Source organism: Epinephelus lanceolatus, chromosome 3 (assembly GCF_041903045.1).
Source record: "Epinephelus lanceolatus isolate andai-2023 chromosome 3, ASM4190304v1, whole genome shotgun sequence".
NCBI classification, from domain to species: Eukaryota; Metazoa; Chordata; class Actinopteri; order Perciformes; family Serranidae; genus Epinephelus; species Epinephelus lanceolatus.
In genome coordinates, this window is record NC_135736.1 from 49,522,979 (window position 1) to 49,545,139 (window position 22,161).

The 22,161-nt window shown below is 44.7% G+C and overlaps 1 protein-coding gene across 1 annotated transcript in view; it reads left to right on the forward strand.

The window, feature by feature from the left end:
* LOC117255646 (serine/threonine-protein kinase MARK1) overlaps positions 1–22,161 on the forward strand; it is a 35,344-nt gene that overhangs the window by 3,131 nt on the left and 10,052 nt on the right. The window contains exons 2-12 of the mRNA XM_033624766.2: positions 6,553–6,756; positions 8,645–8,698; positions 8,813–8,861; positions 9,299–9,364; positions 9,611–9,681; positions 13,861–13,917; positions 14,973–15,107; positions 16,296–16,397; positions 18,214–18,333; positions 21,598–21,697; positions 21,916–22,028. Of these exons, the coding sequence (XP_033480657.1) occupies positions 6,553–6,756; positions 8,645–8,698; positions 8,813–8,861; positions 9,299–9,364; positions 9,611–9,681; positions 13,861–13,917; positions 14,973–15,107; positions 16,296–16,397; positions 18,214–18,333; positions 21,598–21,697; positions 21,916–22,028 (1,071 nt within the window). The remainder of the gene's footprint in view (positions 1–6,552; positions 6,757–8,644; positions 8,699–8,812; positions 8,862–9,298; positions 9,365–9,610; positions 9,682–13,860; positions 13,918–14,972; positions 15,108–16,295; positions 16,398–18,213; positions 18,334–21,597; positions 21,698–21,915; positions 22,029–22,161) is intronic.

The following is a 22,161-nucleotide window of genomic DNA, read 5'->3' on the forward strand; positions in this document are numbered from 1 at the left end:
TGGGTCTTTTGGTCTTTCTGTCTTTGGATTGCAAGATCTTTTGGTCTCTCTGCCTTTGGGCCACTGTATCTTTGGTTCTTTTGGTCTTTTGGGTCTCTGGGTTTTTAGGTCTTTAAGTTTTTAGGTCTCTGGGTTTTTGAGTCTTGGGATTGCAAGGTCTTTGAGTTTTTGGGCCTTTGGGTCTCTGGGACTTTTGGTCACTGGGACTTTTGGTCTCTTGTACTCTGGGTCCTTTGGTCTTTGGGTCTTTTGGTCTCTCTGTCTTTGGTTTGGAAGATCTTTTGGTCTCTCGGCCTTTGGGCCACTGGTTCTTTGGTCTTTTGGGTCTCTGGGTTTTTAGGTCTTTAAGTTTTTGGGTGTCTGGGTCTTTGAGTCTTGGGATTGCAAGGTCTTTGAGTTTTTGGGCCTTTTGGTCTTTGGGTCTTTTGGTCTCTAGGCCTGTGGGTCACTGGGGCTTTGGTTCTTTTGGCCTTTGGGTCTTTGGGTTTTGTGGAGGCTGGTGGACCTTGGGTGAGAATGGGGACGGTGAGGAACGGTTCCAGTGGTACCATCCACAATTTTTCACAGTGGAAACAGAAAGAAAGCTTATCAAACTGAACTAAAGCAGACTGCTTTGAGGAGACAGGGCTTTATATGAAGTTTTTGCAGTGAACATTCCCTCAGTGACTTCACAGAGCATCTTATTTAATTCGAAATGTTATGTTTTTGTCTACTTTTTATGCCTCCTGTGCTCGGCACCAACAAAAATCCAGACAGCTAACATGAGCAGCAACGTAGAGGCCAGAAAATCAGCTTTTTTGTTGTTGGCGTAAATAAAAAACAGTGTTGGAGAAGAAAAAAACAAAAGAGACAAAAATCTATTCACGCGCTGTTAATTTCAAAACTAAGAATAAAATTTTGGAAACAGTCGGAAGGTCTCCGCTTTGAAAGTGAAGAGGGTGTGGCTGAGTATGAGCATGGTGAATGATACAGTTGCTTTCTAACTTGCTTAAAAGGCTTTGTTCCAACTGACCGCACTCTCCCCTACTAATATCCTGTTACAGTAAGAGTAGAAGAAGATCGGCCATATTCATCACGGTGAAATTCTGGCAGCCAGTTTTTTAGAGTAAAATCAAGAGTGTTTTTTTACAGTGTAGAGTTTCTTTACTGTTAAGATATGATTCACAGTATAATTGAATAACGTCCTGCTGCCCTGTTGTGTCTCTGTGTCCTCTGCAGAGAGACACTCAGCAGCTCCAGCTGGCTCCTTCTGTCTGTTTGCTATCGATTGTTCCCAGAATACACTGCAGGATGTGATATCAGGAGCTGCTGATGTCTTTTAGTCTTCTAGAAGTCACTTTTTAACATCCTGAAGTGTGACAGGAGAGTTTTACCCCCCCCCGTGGTGTGACCTTTGACCCCAGTCACTGTGTCATGTGCAGTCCGTCATACTGAGACTATGAAGATTCTCCTCAGTGATGAATCACTGTGAAATCAGCTGCTGGAGGCTTTCTCTGTCACCGTGGAAACTGATAGGCTTATTATGGGATCCTCTTTGTGGGAGTGGAGCCCTCCACCCTCCATCCACCCACCCGCCCTGATGATGAGACATGAAGTCACACAGGGGCTGAAATCCACCTCCAGTCCCAACCAGATCATGACCTCTGACCTCTGACCTCCCTGTGGGGGGTAGATGATGGTGTGGTCGGGTCAAAGACACATTTACTGGTGTAGAAACAATCCTCTTGACACTTCCTGGTTAGCACAGCAGCTAACCAATGCTAGTTCTCGTCATGACGGGTCTGTTTAAGATTTTATCCTTAAAATGACCTCATGTGTGGCCAGAATGAATCATACCTGCGGTGTTGGGGAAACTACAGTAAAACTGGAGTTTACCAAACGACCAGCTACCTCACAGTGGACAGTAGTTAAACTCCAGAGTATGTAAACTAGTTTAGAAAGATGGTTCAACTCAAGGCCGGAGCCACGGAGTCAGCACTGGGGGGGACCAAATCTGCCGGGTGGTCTGGAGGTCGCCCCAGAAAAAAATTCAAATTTTGAAAACTTATTTCCTTTTATATTATTTATTGTGAGCAAGTACAGCCATACGGATACTCAAATTATGGCCTGTGGGCCAAATCTGGCCTGGGACAGGGCGCCATGTGGCCCTCTGAACATTTTGTAAGTCGCTGTGAAAAACAATGAATTCACACTTGGATTCTTGTTTGCACTTTGATTGTAAATTGTAAATGTAATTGAGCATAAAGTCTGAGTGTGTTTTCAGTCCTGTGTTGGAGAGGTGGTGGGGCCTTTTACATGTCTTTGCCCAGGGGCCCGACGTCTCCTACTCCGCCCATACCCAAGATTTTCTGAAGTCTGAAAGAAGTCTAGTTTTCTCTGTTGACTTACAATATGCTGAAAGGTTATTATGGGATTTTTGCTTGATGATGCCACGAGAAAGCTGCCTACATCAGCTTTAAGTTGGACTGACTGTAGGATTATTTGTGTTGGAGCGTTGTGACTTTTAATAACTGCAGTAATCCTTACTGGTGGAACTGAACCTGGAAGTTCTGGTTTCACTTCAGCTCTCTGCGGTCCAGTCTCTTCCCTTTTTTCGACTTTGGTAACAGCAAAGAAAGGAAAGGATATTTTTAATCTCAGTGTATCTGGATTTTGTATTTTCCATTTTAGAAATTAGATTTTAACAAAAAAAAAAAAAAAAACGTCTCTGCCTCCAGTCAGAAACAGCAGAGCAACAAATGAAAGGCAGACGTCTCCAGCTGCTGTCGTCTCTAAACTGAAGCATAAACAAAAAGAAGTTCCTCTTTTAAACTGCCGCTCTGTTCTTCACCAGGAGGAACTCAGCACATTTAGGCTGCAGTTAAAGCAAACGGACTGAAGCTGGAAGAGCCTCTGCAGTGATGAAGCATTTCAAGATTCACTGAGAAATCAGGTCATTTTCAGCTCAACAGTTACCAGCTGTGGAAGAAGTATCAGATCCTTTACTGCAGCAAAAGTACTAATACTACACTGGAAGTACTCCTCTACAAGTAAAAGTCCTGCATTCAAAACTGTACTTGAGTAAAACTATCAGCAAAATGTAGTTACGTAGTAAGGGTCTGTTTGTTGCTGTTTGTTTCTGAATATTCCTGCTGCATTTATTTGTCGTTTTGCTGCTGTAGCTTTAAGCTTTTGTGGGATGGTTATGTCGGCGTAGTGCCCAGGGATTGCACACTGTAATATCTCATGGGAAACTGTATCAAATTGAGGTGGCACAGTGGTGCAGTGGTTAGCTGGTTCACCTGGGGTGGGGGAACCCTTCTGTGCGGAGTTTGTATGTTCTCCCCGTGTCAGCGTGGGTTTCCTCCAGGTGCTCTGACATGTTCTCCCCGTGTCAGCGTGGGTTTCCTCCAGGTGCTCTGACATGTTCTCCCCGTGTTAGCGTGGGTTTCCTCCAGGTGCTCCGACATGTTCTCCCTGTGTCAGCGTGGGTTTCCTCCAGGTGCTCTGACATGTTCTCCCCGTGTCAGCGTGGGTTTCCTCCAGGTGCTCCGACATGTTCTACCTGTGTCAGCGTGGGTTTCCTCCAGGTGCTCTGACATGTTCTCCCCGTGTCAGCGTGGGTTTCCTCCAGGTGCTCCGACATGTTCTCCCTGTGTCAGCGTGGGTTTCCTCCAGGTGCTCCTACATGTTCTCCCCGTGTCAGTGTGGGTTTCCTCCAGGTGCTCTGACATGTTCTCCCCGTGTCAGCGTGGGTTTCCTCCAGGTGCTCTGACATGTTCTCCCTGTGTCAGCGTGGGTTTCGTCCAGGTGCTCCTACATGTTCTCCCTGTGTCAGCGTGGGTTTCCTCCAGGTGCTCCGACATGTTCTCCCTGTGTCAGCGTGGGTTTCCTCCAGGTGCTCTGACATGTTCTCCCCGTGTCAGCGTGGGTTTCCTCCAGGTGCTCCGACATGTTCTACCTGTGTCAGCGTGGGTTTCCTCCAGGTGCTCTGACATGTTCTCCCCGTGTCAGCGTGGGTTTCCTCCAGGTGCTCCGACATGTTCTCCCCGTGTCAGCGTGGGTTTTCTCCAGGTGCTCCTACATGTTCTCCCCGTGTCAGTGTGGATTTCCTCCAGGTGCACTGACATGTTCTCCCCGTGTCAGCGTGGGTTTCCTCCAGGTGCTCTGACATGTTCTCCCTGTGTCAGTGTGGGTTTCCTCCAGGTGCTCTGACATGTTCTCCCTGTGTCAGTGTGGGTTTCCTCCAGGTGCTCTGACATGTTCTCCCTGTGTCAGTGTGGGTTTCGTCCAGGTGCTCCTACATGTTCTCCCTGTGTCAGCGTGGGTTTCCTCCAGGTGCTCCGACATGTTCTCCCTGTGTCAGCGTGGGTTTCCTCCAGGTGCTCCCACATGTTCTCCCCGTGTCAGTGTGGGTTTCCTCCAGGTGCTCTGACATGTTCTCCCTGTGTCAGTGTGGGTTTCCTCCAGGTGCTCCCACATGTTCTCCCTGTGTCAGTGTGGGTTTCCTCCAGGTGCTCTGACATGTTCTCCCTGTGTCAGTGTGGGTTTCCTCCAGGTGCTCCCACATGTTCTCCCTGTGTCAGCGTGGGTTTCCTCCAGGTGCTCTGACATGTTCTCCCTGTGTCAGTGTGGGTTTCCTCCAGGTGCTCTGACATGTTCTCCCTGTGTCAGTGTGGGTTTCCTCCAGGTGCTCCTACATGTTCTCCCTGTGTCAGTGTGGGTTTCCTCCAGGTGCTCCTACATGTTCTCCCTGTGTCAGTGTGGGTTTCCTCCAGGTGCTCTGACATGTTCTCCCTGTGTCAGCGTGGGTTTCGTCCAGGTGCTCCGACATGTTCTCCCCGTGTCAGCGTGGGTTTCCTCCAGGTGCTCCGACATGTTCTCCCCGTGTCAGCATGGGTTTCCTCCAGGTGCTCTGACATGTTCTCCCTGTGTCAGCGTGGGTTTCCTCCAGGTGCTCTGACATGTTCTCCCTGTGTCAGCGTGGGTTTACTCCGGGTGCTCTGACATGTTCTCCCTGTGAACCCTGCCTCTCACCCAGTGTCAGCTGGGATAGGCTCCACGCGCCCAATAGGATACGTGGTTACAAAAAAGAAATTAATGAATGAACCGTATGAGTCTATATTATTGAATAATAAATGGTCTGCAGCCTTTATATTCTAAAAAGTCAACTGCTTTATAGGGCTGGGAGACATGGCCCTAAGATAATATCACAATATTTCAGGGTATTTTTGTGATAATGACATTCTTGATGATATGACAAATTAGTATTTTTTTTTATTAATTTAAGAAGATAGAATATCAACAGAATCAGTGATGTAGTTTCACAGTTTGCTTCAAATCTTCAGTAAAAACTAAAATGATGTTTCATGTCTTCAGTTTGTGAACAACAACAGTAACTCAGAGTCAGATTCAGATCCTGTCACAATATTAATAGTTCAACTAAATCAAATCTACCACTAATTACACATTTAAACAAATGTCCCCTGGGATCTATATATATAAATCAACAGCTGATTTCCTTCTCTGTTTTTATGCTCTGCCATTTCTCCTCTAACCATCAGGCTGTAACCTGTGACAGGCTGTTATGAGACAGTCACATATATGGAGTTTATTCACGTAGGTTTCCATCAGCAAAGGTTTGTGACAGAATCAGAGAGTAGAGGGAGAGACGCTGTGCTGCTGCCAGAGGAGCCGCTGAATGAGTTCCCTCTGAGCGCTAAGAGAAGGAAAACATTCAGGACGCCACACTTAATTCCACACTACTGAAGCTGCTCCTCTTTTTACTGGAACCACAGAGGAGTCAGGAATAATTTCACTGTCAGCCAGGCTTGTTGTTGCCATGGTAACAGTATGACATCAATATGTCAACAAGTCAAAATATCACGAGTATTACGATCTGAATTTTTTATATGATATTATTATAAATACTCAAGTCAAGCACAAGTTTCTCAAATTTATACTCAAGTACAGTACTTGAGTAAATATACTTAGTGACTCTCCACCACTGCAGCTACAGTGTTTAACCAGCTAACCCTGTGAGTGTTCACCAAACTCTTAAACCAAACATTTCCTCACACTCTGTAACAGCAGATCTGTCAAAGTTTTCTGCCCAAAAACAAATCAGTTGAGTGAGTGAGACATTGTGTTGTTCAGGGGGTGTCAGGTGTCGGCAGCGGCGCCGTGTGATGTCATGGTGTAACAGAAGACGTGTTTGTGTCCTCCAGCTGGTTCAGATGCTGTCAGACTGGTTTCCATCAGCTCCAGTTCCTCCCAACACCAGCCGGCCAGCAGCAGATGGCACACATCACTGTGTTGTTATTGTCCTGTATCGAATCAGCTCCGACATGCAGACCTGCAACAACAGCAGTGTGTCTGCAGCTGTCTGTCTGCAGCTGTCTGTCTGCAGCTGTCTGACTGCAGCTGTCTCTCAGCAGCAGTGTAGGAAACAGTAAAGGTTTGATTATGCCTCCCTGTGGCACCCCGTAACTGCACGGGACAAGGCTGGACCCTCGCCATTCTGGTTCAGGAGCATCTAAATGTTAATAATAAATCTGTTTGTTTCTCTTTCAGCCAAAGTCTTCAGATGGCCTCCCTGAGCCGCCAGCCCCACCCGCCAAATCATCAAGTCGCCACAGTCTGCTGCCATGTCGCAGCGCTGTGACGTCCCTCACTGATGAACAGCCGCACGTAGGCAACTACCGCCTGCTGAAGACCATCGGCAAGGGCAACTTCGCCAAAGTCAAACTGGCCAGACACACACTGACGGGCCGAGAGGTGAGAGTATGTGTTTGTGTGTCCCTGTCTGTCAGCAGCTATTCTCATAAACTGCTGAACCAATCAGCCTCATATTTTATGGGCACGTGGAAGACTGTGTGCTGGAGGACCTCTCGTGGTTGAGGTGATTCCTAATTGTTAAAAAATCTGTCTGCTTTTACCGTCTGTAAAGTCCAGTTCAGATCAAAGATTCATGATGAGACGAAACCATCTTAGAACGTCACAGAGAAAAGTGTCAGCAGTGTGATATGTCTGAGCTGGACTCAAGCCGGCTGATGGTGTCACCTGACACTCAGCTGGTCAAATGGCCGGCGGCTGGTTTTAAAGCACGTCACCTGTTTCAACAGCCAATCAGCTTGTAGTGAAGTCCGCTGGTCAAGTCAAAATGACCACAGACGCCGTGTTGGCTTGCTAGCTATATTATTGTGGTGTATTGATTATGAATACAGTCCATCCGATGCTGGTTTTGTTTCATTACTGTAGCCAGTATCTCACTATCACTATCCTCATTCAGGTTTTAAGAAGCTACAAATTATATTCAGCCACAAAATAAGTCTGAAAAGCTGCAAATCAGAACGAAGCACAGAGAGTTGTTGACTAGAGATGATACGCCGTCTCATGGTGGTCACTTCCTGTCAGCGTTACAGATCAGAAGCACAGAGAGTTGTTGACTAGAGATGATACGCCGTCTCATGGTGGTCACTTCCTGTCGACGTTACAGATCAGAAGCACAGAGAGTCATTGACTAGAGATGATACGCCGTCTCCTGGTGGTCACTTCCTGTAATCTTGAACCTGTGCTGATTGTATAGATCTTCTGTGTGTGAAGCATCCATGTTTTCACTGGGCCGAGTCAAGAACCATCACACACCTTCAGAGACGTGTGATTTTCAATCTGGCGTTAGAGTGAGCCGTCACACTGACTGAAACAAAGAACACCCAGGATTTAAATGAACTGTTTGCAGCTGCTGAATAAGTCACGTGACCTTCTGATTCAGACTCTCTCAGCTGCTCAGAGCCGGCGGGGTTAAATCTGTTGGAAACGTAACGCCTCAGGATGAATTATTGATTCTGCAGACGTCAGCAGCTCGGAGCTGATTGGTCAGAGGATCAAACAGTGCGTGTTTGTGTGTGTGACGTTTTCCACTTATTTTAAGATTTGTTTTCCGAGTCGGAGTCGTCCTATCAGCGGCTCTGCTTCCCTCTGGAGACGTCAGGCTGTGTCTGGTCGGAGAGAAGAAGCTTCAGCTGATTTCCTGCAGCCTGCGGTGCATTTTAATCTCATTGATCATCTTTAAAGCATTTTTTGGACCGGAGCCTGAATAAAACTCTGAGCTCTCATCGCGCTGACTCAGAGCTTTCCTGTCAAACACTTCTCAGGATTTATTTGCATCAATCCTTCTGTGAATTTCACTCGGTATTTATGACTCCTGCTTGTATTTGAGTCTCATTAAACATCATGTTGCAGTGTTTGTGTCAGACTGCACCGAAAAGACGCTTCATGTGGAAATCTGTGTGACGGATTTTAAATTGTAGATCGGTGTGTCACAATAAATTAGATAAAGCTGGTAATATTAACAACACTTCAGTTTTTTCAGGAAAGTGCTGTAGTTGATTTTATTTTCTTGAATTAGCAGGGAGTCTCACTGGAAGCTCATCAGTAAGAGTCCAGACTTAACAGATAAATACAAAGATAATAACCTACAAAATAAACTGGGACTGACGACTTAATGTGATGTTGACACACTTTTATTATTTGGCCACATCTCTTCTTTCACTTTTCATTTTTAGGCTTTGTTTTATATCTCCGATGCACTTCCTGCATCAACAGAACAAAAACCATCAACGACAAAAACGACACCACACATTTACTTTATGTTTCTTTGCAGGTCGCCATCAAGATCATCGACAAAACTCAGCTGAACCCCACCAGCCTGCAGAAGGTACGTCCTGACATTTGTCCGTCAGTCCGTCAGTCCGTCAGTGTCCCATGATAAAGTAAACAATTATGAGTGTGTGTTAAAGAGGAGCTTCACTGACTCGGATCTTCTCCTCAGCTCTTCAGGGAGGTCAGTGTGATGAAGATCCTCAACCACCCGAACATCGGTGAGTCTCCTCCTCCTCCTCCTCCTCCTCTTATAGTAGGGCTCAGTATTTGGCAGTAGTTGAGCTCAGTATTTGGCAGCAGTAGTTGAGTTCAGTATTTGGCAGCAGCAGGGCTCAGTATCTGGCAGAAGTAGTTGAGCTCAGTATCTGGCAGCAGGGCTCAGTATTTGGCAGTAGTTGAGCTCAGTATTTGGCAGCAGTAGTTGAGCTCAGTATTTGGCAGCAGTATTTGAGCTCAGTATCTGGCAGCAGTAGTTGAGCTCAGTATCTGGCAGCAGGGCTCAGTATTTGGCAGTAGTTGAGCTCAGTATCTGGCAGCAGGGCTCAGTATTTGGCAGTAGTTGAGCTCAGTATCTGGCAGCAGGGCTCAGTATTTGGCAGCAATAGTTGAGCTCAGTATTTGGCAGCAGTGATAAGTTTCTGCTGTTGTTTTTCAGTGAAGCTGTTTGAGGTGATCGAGACAGAGAAAACTCTGTACTTGGTGATGGAGTACGCCAGTGGAGGTAAGACCAGCACACCTGTCTGTCCACCTGTTTGTCCACCTGCCTGTCAGCAGGTAACATGAGTGGTGATGGAGAAGGAAATAAGTCTCCAGATAATCTATGTAGTAAAGTCATCCAGAGGTTTTGTTTTTAAACTGGAGGCGTTACACGTCTGTCTGTCTGTGTGTCTGTGTGTCTGTGTGTCTGTGTGTCTGTCTGTGTGTCTGTGTGTCTGTCTGTCTGTCTGTCTGTCTGTCTGTGTTTCAGGTGAAGTCTTTGACTACCTGGTTGCTCACGGACGTATGAAGGAGAAGGAGGCCAGAGCCAAGTTTCGCCAGGTGATCATCATCATTTTACATCTGCAACACTATTTGGTCCTCAATATCCCATAATGCAATGTGTCCTGGTCAGTGGTTTAATGGTGCGTTCAGGGTGTCTCTGTTAATTTTGAGTCTTTTGGTTTTCTGTCGCAAAAAAAGTCTGGTCAGCTCCAACAGGTGCACGATAACTTTATTTTTGTTAATTTAAATAATTGTGGGGCATTTTCTGCCCTCATCAGTGAGTGACAGTAGAGAGGAACAGAGGGAGAGCGATGCAGCGAAGGTTCCTGGACACATTTGAACCAGTATGTGGCGGTTCATAGCGTCATAACATCCTGTCTGTCAACAACGACGCGTCTTAAAACACCTTCAGTTTCCCTACAACATGAAAACATGTCAGGACCGCTGCCAAGCACTAGGGTTGAGTATTATATGAATTTTATTGATTACGATTTTGCTTACTTAAATGGTTAAAAAAAAAAGAATGTTGAAGAAAGAATGTTGTGATATCAAATTGATGACAGCCTGTTAGCTTCCTGTATCCATGGCACTTTACCTCGTCACTGTTATCTGAAGTCGCATTTTTAATTCTTATTTTAACTTTATTTTTACAAACCTTGTTTGTATGTCCCATTCTCCCAAACATGATTGCAAGAAAGTTTTTCTTTAAATTTGGCACAAACTTCCATTTAGACTAAATGACGAAATTATAAGATTTTGGTGGTCAAAGGTCACTGTGACCTTGTGTCCACCTCATTCTTGTCAGCACAATATCTCAAGAACATCTTGAGGGATTTTTTCAGTATATAGCACAAACACCCACTTGGATTCATCAATGACCTGATAAGATTTTGGTGGTCAAACATCACTGTGACCTCATCTGTCTTTTTCTTGTAATGGTGATATCTCAAGAATACCTTGAGGGCATTTCTTCAAATTTGGCAAAAAAGGTCCACCTGGACTCAATAATGAACTGGATAGATTTTGGTGGTCAAAGGTCAAGGTCACTGTGACCTTGCGTCCGTTTCATTCTCATGAACACAATATCTCAAAAACACATCAAGGGAATTCTTTATACATGGCACAAACGTCCACTTGGACTCAACGATGAACTCATCAGATTTAGTGGTCAAAGGTCACTGTGACCTTGCATCCGACCTCAACTTGGACTCAACAGTGAGATAATTAGATTTTAGAGCACCTCACAAAACATGCTTTTGGTCGTAACTCAAGAATTGACATGGCAATTGTGACAAAATTTCACACGAATGTCTAACAGGATAAAGGGACGACGTGATGAAACTTTACATGCAAAAGGTCAAAGGTCAGCTTGACTGTGACATCATCATGTTTTAACGTCATATCTCAGGAACAGAAGGGGAGACATTTGGTCAGATACTGAATTGGTGACTCTAATCTTGAACCTGCTGATTGTATATCAATCAGTTTCATTTATAAAGCCCAATATCACAAATAACAACAATAATAATACATGTCTGAGATAAAAGAACAACTAAAGTCATTATCAGAAACTGAAGACATAATGAACACCATTGAACTATCACAAATCACAATTTGCCTCACAGGGCTTTACAGCATACGACATCCCTCTGTCCTTATGACCCTCACAGCTGATCAGGAAAAACTCCCCAAAAAACCCTTTAACGGGGAAAAAACAGTAGAAACCTCAGGAAGAGCAACTGAGGAGGGATCCCTCTTCCAGGACGGACAGACGTGCAATAGATGTCGTACAGAACAGATCAGCATGATAAATTAACAGTAATTGTAGATCTTCTGTGTGTGAAGCATCCATGTTTGCACTGACCTGGATGGAAACTGTAACTTGATTGGTTCAGGGAGGCGTACAACAGCGAAGCAGTAATTGTAGTTTAAGCATATTTAAATTAATATTTGTGAGCAGCATTAACTCTCTGGATGTTTTCCTGTGATAGTGTTACAGTGATCTGTCGTACTCTGCCTGGCAGAGCAGGAAGGTTTGGCCACTCAGTTCTCAGGTTAAATGTCAGTTTAGGTGTCGGGTATGTCGGGCAGCCACCTGCAGGACGGAGTGGCTCATCCTCCATGCAGGGACCAGACCACAGTAATTCAGCCAGCATTAGTGCAACCGCTAATAAAACACAGTTTCATTATGGTCCATTAGCGTAGCAGCTAACAGAGCTGTGGTCAGCAAACACGGCTGCTGGAGAAATATAATTTATTTTATTTTTTATAACCTCTGAGCTGTTTCTCCTGAGTGCAGTTTCCATTTATGTTTGTTTTGTTTTTTGATCATATCTGTAAACTTTGGTAGAGGTTTGTCTGTAAAGCAGTCACTCAGTTCAAACACTGTGGTCCAGGTGAGTGAATTATCCCAACAGCCATCCATGAGACGAACGTGAAACTTTCTACAGACAGTCACGGTGACAGTGACTCGTGACTGTCAGGATTTGATCCATTCGGTCCAATAGCATTTGGACGAACAAATGAAGAACATTTGTCTTCAAATTGACACAAACGTCCATTTGGACTGAACGATAAGTTAATCAGTTTTTTGTGGTCGAAGGTCAAAGGTCAGTGTGACTTTGCATCTGTCTCATTATCGCAAACACAATAGCTCAAGAACGCTTTGGGGGAATTTCTTCAAATTTGGCACAAACATCCACTCTGAGTCAATGAAAAACAGATTAGAATTTGGTGGCCAGAGGTCAAAGGTCACAAAGGTTAATACGCTAATTCTGGCAAAACTTGACACAAATGTCTGACAAGATAAGATAATGAAGGTCAAAAGGTCAAAGGTCAGCTTGACTGTGACATTGTCATGTTTCAGCGTCATATCTCAGGAACAGAAGGGGAGACATTTGGTCAGATACTGAATTGGTGACTCTAATCTTGAACCTGCTGACTGATTGACTGGTGCTCCTCAAGGCTGTGTGCTGAGTCTGATTCTGTACACACTCTACACCCATGACTGTACGGCTGTTCACCCACCAAACTCCATCATAAAATTTGCTGACGACACTACTGTAGTGGGGCTCATCTCTGGTGGAGATGAATCAGCATACAGGGATGAGATACAGAGACTGACAGCATGGGGTTCAGTTAACAACCTGGTTTTAAACACCACCAGAACCAAGGAACTTATTCTGGACTACAGGAAGAAGCGTGACTGAGTCAGCCCCTCTCTGCATAAATGGGGAGTGTGTGGAGCGAGTGCTGGCCTTCAGATTCCTCAGGGTACATCTTTCTGAGAACCTCTCCTGGTCAGTTAACACCTCCGCCATAGTGAAGAAAGCTTGTCAGAGACTTTACTTTTTGAGAGTTCTCAGAAATCACTGGCTGCCCACTGCCTCCACTGGAGGACATTGCTGCTGCCCGCTGCCTCCACTGGAGGACATTGCTGCTGCCCGCTGCCTCCACTGGAGGACATTGCTGCTGCCCGCTACCTCAAATGTGCAAAAAACATCATCAGAGACTCTTCCCACCCTGGCCACCATCTGCTTGAACTGTTGCCCTCTGGGAGGCGCTACCGGTCCATTCATAAACGTACATCCAGACTCAGAGACAGTTTCTTTCCCATTGCCATCCGTGCTCTCAACTCCAACAGTTAAAACTAAAACACTGCCATTCTTGCACCTCAGCTACTCATTTTAGCACTTTATTATATGCACTTTTGATATCTATTTATTACATTACTGCTGTTCTTATGTCTTTTATAACTGTTTTATTGTCCTGTGCTCTTGTCCGTTTTGTTTTCTTTTATGTTCACCATGAGATTGCTACCTCGATTTCATTGTTTGCTTGACTTATAATGACAATAAAGAATTGATTGATTGATTTGATTGATTGTATAGATCTTCTGTGTGTGAAGCATCCATGTTTTCACTGACATGGATGCAGACTGTAAACACAGAGGTGATAAATCTAGTTTTCCTGTCTAGTGTAAAGATCTACCGATGTGGGGCGCCCAGTAGGTCAGTGAGGGGGCGTCAAAGGCAGTGTCCGTGCTGCAGCAGCTGCGGGTTCGATTCCAGCCCACAGCCCTTTGCTGCATGTCATCCCGTCTCTCTCTCCCCCTTTCACACTTTGTCCGGTCCAATAAAGTCAAAGAATAATCCTAATCAGATCTCTGATGTGTGGTCATGTTCAGTTTCTAATGACTCTTCCTCTTCTTCTTCTTTCACCTTGTGTTTGTGTCAGATTGTGTCAGCAGTGGAGTACTGTCACCAGAAGAGGATCGTACACCGAGACCTCAAGGTACACACACACACACAGTGAGATAAAATAAGATTGACAGCTCTGAGCACTAATCCTCATGTGAATGTAAATAGCGATTATTATATTAATGGAGACACAGCGATCATCAGATTAGATTCATCCAGTGATCAGACATCAGCCATCCATGATAGCGACGCTGCAGCACCTCATGGTACCGTTCAGAATTCAGGTGAAGAACCTCACTTGAAGTCTTATTGTGATGCAGAGATTTGTTGTTAGCAGGAATGTAGCACGACATGGAAGTGAAAGCAGCGCTCTGTTTAAATGTTAAAGTGCAGTACAAAGATTTTGTCTTTGAATAATCATTATTAACATTTTGGCCGCAATCGAGCAGCCTGAGGCCGAGTCTGTGCAGATACAAACAGCGCCACACACCGAGAGTGGGTCATTAGTAATAGACCCTTATAGGGCCAACGTCACTATGACATCATGTTGGTCAGTGTTTACTTATTCAAGTAACACTGGCGGTCCCGGAGAGTGAGTGACCTGACATGGTGCGTTGGTAAATTCAGTCTGACGCTCTACACTAAAATGAGAGCCCTGTTGGTGGAAGAAACGCAGCGTTATATTTCTACATGAATGAACCAACGCTTAAGTTAATCACACATTCACTCCGCTCGGCGCTCTGCTGCTCCGTCTCCACAGACAGAGTGTCCAGAGTGCGCTCTGCCACTCTGAGAGTGCGCTGCTCTGGATAACCCAACGCTACATTCAGACAGCGCTCCCAATTTATCAACGCTCCAGTTTGTGTCAGAGTGCGCTCCCACACTCACAATGAGTGTTTCTGAACGCACCACTCACATCATCTTCCTCCATCGTCTAAAACAAGACAACACAACTTGTTAGCTAGCGCTAGCTAATGTCTGTGGAGAACTGTATTGCCTCCAGCTAAGCCCCGCCCACCAACAAACATCACACTGTTTACTAACAGTAAAAGAGTCTATAAAGCTTTCTGACTTTTTAAAATTGAAAGTTTGTGCAGTAATTCATTGGTACATGAAGTGTTTTGAAATCAATCTCTCTGTGTGTCTCAGGCAGAAAACCTTCTGCTGGACGCTGACATGAACATTAAGATCGCAGACTTTGGTTTCAGTAATGAGTTCACTCTGGGCAGTAAGCTGGACACCTTCTGTGGATCTCCTCCCTATGCTGCTCCTGAACTCTTCCAGGTGATCGCCCAGCTCCACCCACCACACCTGCATAACCAACACCTGCTGATGTCCACGCTTTACATTACATTCTGCTTCATACAGGTCACATTCTCACATTTATAATGCTCATCAGTTTCTTAAAAGGTTCAGTGTGTCAGATTCAGGGGGATTTAGTGGCATCTAGTGGTGAGAGGTTGCAACCAGCTGAAACTTCTCCTGTTAACAATCTCTGAGATGTCCACAACTCCAGCACGCTGCTTCTTGCCTCTTTTACCGAGTCTGTTGGGTGAAGGAGAGGTGGCGTCCCAGATGATGTCCTGCTGAAAGTCGGAGTCATTCTGCGGAGACTCTCCACTGAAAACACCGACTGCTCTGGATCTTGGGATTCTGGTCGGAGTCTTGAAATCCGGCTGTTGGCTCTTTGTCAGAATTCCTTCAGTGTTCATTGTTCAATAGCTAAATTATCCTCAGAGGTCTCTTCCTCTCAGAGACAAACACACCAGCTGATTTAAACTGTAAAAACACTAAAATAAATAATAAATAATAATAATAAAAAAAGTCACAGGAGTTTAAAGGCCACAAACATATTCTAGATATCTCTGTCATTTTATACACAAGTAATGTGACATGTTTGTCATCTGTGGACAGAAGGAATAAATGGGGGGACAAGATGTAAAGAATGGGACAGAGGTGAGGTGGGATGACGGGGAAGAAAAGATGAGAAGATTTTATATCCCAAAGGTCAAAGTGACATCATCATGTTTTAACGTCATATCTCAGGAACAGAAGGGGAGACATTTGGTCAGATACTGAATTGGTGACTCTAATCTTGAAACTGTGCTGATTGTATAGATCTTCTGTGTGTGAAGCATCCATGTTTTCACTGACATGGATGGAGACTGTAACTGCAACCTGACAGGTTCACGGAGGCGTGCAACCGCGAGGCGGAAATTCTAGTTTTAAATGAACAAAATCTGAGCGAATATTGGAGTCGCAGCTTTGATGGTATCAGGAGGAGTTTTTCGTTCAAATGGATGAAAATATGTTTCGACATATTTAAGGTAAAACTTAGTGATTCAGACTGAATTTGACTTCCTAAACTAAATTTAAAACTTAATTTACAAGGAATTATGTAATGGTATAATGAACATGCAGCACCTGAGGACAGTGAGGACTGCTGGGTAATGTAGTTCTGTATCTCTGCAGGGGAAGAAGTACGACGGGCCGGAGGTGGACGTCTGGAGTTTGGGAGTGATTCTGTACACACTGGTCAGCGGCTCGCTGCCCTTCGACGGGCAGAACCTCAAGGTGTGGACAAAATAACAGAAACACCTTTCAGCAATGTAAAAACAGTCACATTTCACAGTTACAGGAAGTACTGCACTGCTGTTGTATTCAGTGTACAGGAAGGACGCTCCGTTAGCTGGTCGGTTAGTACAGTAAGTGAACCTGGAGTCAAGCTGCTGGTCAGTGCTGCAGGGATGAAGATTTTCTGTAGGCTGAAGCAGAAGTTAGCGTCGCTGTGGTTCCCTCGTCAGAAAGCCAGGGGGATTTTTCCGTTGGATTTTGAATGATTTCAGAAAATAAGATGGTTCCCACGGTCCTGGAAAACCTGGAAAAGTCGAGGAAGGTTTTGGTAAAGTCCTGTTTATTGTGTGTAATGAAATACTTACAGTAGTCTTCTGTGATAACCGTCCACTTAATGTAACATAACAGCAAATTTATGTTCTGTAGGCACGACGTAACGTAGCTCCAATACGCGTCCATGTGTGACGTTTGTTTACCAACGTGTATGTTTCCTCATTTTCTCCCTGCGTTGCGTCTCTCCCTCCGTGTACGACACCTAGCTAACGATTACGGGCAAGCAGGGCAAGAAGAATATAAATATTGAGGGTCCTTGAAAAATTCATGGAAAAGTTTTGAAGTTTTGTCCATGTAAATGTGAGGGGACCCTGAAATTAACTCTGCACCCCAAAAAAAGTTTATGATACTTACACGTTTTGTTCAGTGAGATCATTTTCACTAATAAACACCACTTTATGATAATTGAAGCCCAAATTAAACTAGCAGAAGTAAAAATGTCATGTTAGGCTGTAACCTAACTACACCACGGTCACATGACTTAACATCACCACAGTGAGGCTGTAAAGGTGCGTTCAGTGTGCTGACGTTCTGTAGTCTCATTTAGCAACTTGTTAGCAACCGTCTTTTTAAAGACCCTTAAAGGTTGAGAGTTATCGTACCGTGTGCATTGTTTATCTACGATATTGGGGGGAAAAATTTCTCAAACTTCCATTAACAGAATGATGTCAAGTTTCAAATACAGTAATAAAACGTTTGTTCAATAACCGTTCTGTTTTCATTCCTTTACGGCTCTGACAGATAATAAATTCTGTAGTCCTGTGAAACTGCAATATTTTCTGAGACCACTGTCATAACGTGAAAATCTCATACTGTTGCAACGTATCTTATGTCGTAGAACAAAACGTGAAAGTCTCTTCAGCTTGTGTGAACCAGACCTTGTTTCAGACATCTAAGCAAAAACACACTCACTTTGAGACGAGGGAGCAGGAAGTGCTAACATGCTAACTCATCTCTGGGTTTTAGGGCTCATTCCTGCAGCACTCTACTGGTGATTATTTCATAATCACTTCATCTGCTGATTATTTTCTCAATGAATCATTTCAGCCCATTTAACAACAGAAAATATTTAAAATCTAGTTTCCCGAGTTGATGCCCAGTCAAAAAACCAACACATATTTAATTTACCATCATGTTAAGTCAAATAAGAGCAAAAGTTTTTACATCTGAGGATGTTAAAAGAATGTTTTTAACATACAAATGACTCCAACAGTTTATCGATGACCAGAATAGCTGCTGATTATTTTTTGTTGACTGTCTAATCAATTAATCAACTGATCGTTGCAGCTCTACTAAATTAATGAGCTAATGCTAATTTTCCAGTATCAGTCAGCTGATGTCTGTTAGCTGACAGCAAGTCAGAGGTTCGTAAGAGCTTTTTCACAAAACAGTCCAACTTCAGAATCTTCGACTGGCTTCTGACAGTCCACACTGTGTGTGTGTGTGTGTGTGTGTGGGTGTGTGTGTGTGGGTGTGTGTGTAGGAGCTAAGGGAGCGTGTCCTCAGAGGAAAGTACCGGATTCCCTTCTACATGTCGACTGACTGTGAGAACCTGCTGAAGAAGCTGCTGGTGCTGAACCCGGGGAAACGAGGCAGCCTGCAGGTGAGACCAGTGTCAGGGGCGGAGCCTTGTGTGAACTTTTTCAGACATGTTTGACATGTGGACCGGGCCGGTGTACCGAATTTTACCAGGTGTCATCATTGAGTCTGCAGCTGCTCCTTAGCAGAACATAACGACACCGTGTCCCCACAGAGAACCAGCGTCTGACTGTCATGTAACATCGAAACTCTTTGTCAACACTGAATCTGTTAAATATCAACTTCTATTACGACTTCTAAACTACACAGCCATCAGCTGGTGAGCTCGAGATCAGACTGCAGACACAACCACTTTAAAGATGAGTGAGTAACCTACTTGCTATCTTCCTACATTTGTAACATAACTCTTAAAAACAGCACCAGTACGTTGTTTTCAGCGATGGTCATTTACCTGAAACTCTCAGCTCCCTGGTGATCTCTGTCCAGCTGACACCTTATTAGGTTGAAACAAGGAGGTATTGTGTGGATAAGTCCTCATTTCAGCTACATGAATCAGCCGCTCCTTGCCCGTAGTGACGCTTTCAAAGCAAGCATCAGGAATAAATAGAAACTTTAGCTCAAAACGGAGCCTGCAGTCTGTCAGGACGCCTCTTTCAGTGGCTTCAGATCCAAAATGTTGTCATATTGGTGCTACTCTTGCCACCAGACAATCGGAGATCTCCGCCTTCTGATAGTCTGGGGACACTCCTTTCTAAAGTGTGTTTAACACACCGGCGAAAACGGCCGGCAACAAAGCAACGCCTCTTGCATTTTTGAAAAGGACACGCCCTCCCGGAAATGTGCGCTCCTCCTTTTCTCGTCCGCAAGGAAACAAACACACAGAGAGCTTGAAAATGGATGCCGAGAGATTTAACTCTGTTTTATCAAACGTGTGCTCAGTCCACAAGATTGTGGAAATGAAGGACTTACAGCGACTTGAGCCATTTTGTACCGCTACACGTGTTTCTAGTGGGACTATGTTTATGAGCACAAGAGTTCAGCGAGCCACCGAAGGACCGCCCTGCAGATTTACTATTGGTTCTGCAACGTAGGAAGTTTTTTTAAACTCTGAAATTGTATCCGCCCATCTAAACACAAAATCAGGGAGAAAGACGTCAGTCTTTAGTTAAGCAAAGCGTCTAAAGACTGACTTGTGAGTCTATATTGGTGCAGTTTTAGTTTTCTTGAGGGACGATCTCTGCCATGTCTCCTCTCGTCACCCAAAAACATGTGAACTTCTTTGTAAACAAATGTGTGATACTCTGCCCCTCCCACCTCTACAGAAGTTAGAGCTCCTTCCTGTCGCCACGCTCAGCTCACGGCCTGTCAGACACTCGTGTCTCTGTTAGTCAGTTTATAAACATAATATCATGTAGATCACGTCTTAATATCAACAAGTCAAAGACACAAGTCATGTGCATGAATACCACCAACCCTACACCTATCACCATCAATGGCGTGACACTTGACTTTGTAGAGGACTTCACATACGTGAGGAGCCTCATCAGCAAGGACGACGGAGCGAAAAAGGACATCCAAGCAAGGCTCTCCAAAGCTCGTGGGGCATTCGCAAGACTTCAGCCAATCTGGAAGTCCAGACAGTACAACTTTTGGACTAAGACTAAGCTCTACAACAGCAATGTGAAATCAGAATGCTGGCGAGTGGTGAAAAGAGACAGGGATAAGAACACCTGACTGAGAACAGTTGAAGGGGAGCTGAAAGAAATGAAGCTTACATGGGGAGAGGCACAGAAAGTAGCACAACACTGAGATGAATGGCATCGAGTCGTCGAAGTCTTATTTCCCTCCCGGGAAGAAGAGGATTAAGTAAGTAAGTAATCACATTGTCGTGTTGCTTAATACAAATGCAGTATGAGTTGGATTTAGTGCTGTGACACAGTCAGCACAGGTTGATGATGTAAGCTACTTCTCAATTTGCCAGAACGAGTCATCATGACAAAGTGGGTTCAGCTGTTTTGGTTAGATTCAGACTGTTTAAGCTCGTGCATGGGACCAGATTCTAGTAGAACCAGCAAGCAAAGAGCTGTGCTTATCTTATTTATTAAATTATTTAACCTTTAACTAACCAGATAAGTCAACTGAGAACCCTTTACAATGACGACCCAGCCAAGAGGCGGCGACACGAGGCGAGTCAATAAAAGACGGTAAAACGTAGATTCAGCTGGTGCAATAAAACATCATCAGATGAAATTAAAACATCACAATATATACAGTATATACAGCATCAGTGATCTGTGTACTGTGCTCCATCCATCTGTCCATCAGACGTCCCTCTCCCTAGCAACGCTTTCCAGCTCCTCCTGGAGGACCCTGAGGTGTTCCCAGGCCAGATGAGATTTATAATCCCTCCAGTGTGTTCTGGGTCTGCCCCGGGGCCTCCTACCAGTGGGACGTGCCTGGAACACCTCCAGCTGGCACCCAGGAGGATCCTGATCAGATGTTGATGCTGACCCCTTAAGGGGCAGCAGCTCTACTCCGAGCTCCTCCCCCTATCTCTAAGGCTGAGCCCAGACACCCTTCTGAGAAAACTCATTTCTGACGCTCGTGTCAGCGATCTCGTCTTTTCGGTCACTACCCAGAGCTCATGACCATAGGTGAGGGTTGGGACGTAGATGGACCAGTAAGTCAAAAGTTTTGCCTTCTGGCTCAGCTCCCTCTTCACCTCTTAAATTGCCCCCTGGGGACAAATAAAGTTTATTGAATTGAATTGAATTGAATTGACAGTCTGGCGCATCACTGCAGACACATCCGATTAGCAGACTGGAAGGAGGTATGAATTTAGGAGTGATCATACTAATGACTTTTCCAGAGTTTAAGTTACTGTTGGAAGTATTGAGGAGAGCAGAGAAATGGAGGCATTATGCCAGTAGTGTAATAAATAAAGTGATACGAGTGGATGTGTCGCCTGATGTGGACGCAGTGATGGGTGGCTGATGAGAGAATACAGGTTCAGCTTCACAATAAAAGCCTCTGAGGAGTTTCCAGATGTAAGTTTTGTTTTACTGTGAAGCGACTGCACAAGGTGTTTGATTAACAGCAGATCAGCTCTGACAGCTCTGTTTATTGATCACCACACCCTCCAATCTATATTCACCTTTTCTCAGCCCCTCTGTACGTTGTGCTGCTGCACAGCCACAAACTAAAATAGGTGGAGACACTGGCACAATCTGTGCGCCCAGGTTCTGCCACTCTGTGCACCCAAACTGTTTAACAGCTGAATGAAAGAGCTCCTGTTGTTTGTTTGTTTGATTGTTTGTTTGTTTGTCAGCAAATCATGAAGGATCGCTGGATGAACATTGGGTATGACGAGAAGGAGCTGAAAACATACAGCGAACCAGAACAAGACTTCAACGACCTCAAACGCATCGGTTAGTTCTACAAACCCAGAGAACATTGCCCTCATCCATTTGTTATATCTGAATACACACTGAATGCAGCTGCTCTAGATGACCCATAATCCTCTTTGTTTCATGATGTCACTATTATCTGAAGCAGACCTTATGAATTTAATAACATTGAGTTATTAAATTCAGCCTAAATACAGCCTCTCAGAGCTGAGAGTACTGTGTGTTTTCTGACCAATCAGAGCTGATGGAGACGATGGGCTTCACTCAGGAGGAAGTGACAAAGGCGCTGGAGGGCCAGAAATACAACGAGGTGACGGCGATATACCTGCTGCTGGGGAGGAAACCCGCTGAGGTTTGTGACTGTTGTATACTCAGTGAAATCTGCGGAACATCTAAAGTCCTCTAGGTGATATTTGTTTACCATTTGGGAACAAGTTTTTTATATTGTGGGACAAGTTAATACCTTTTGGGAACACGTTTATATA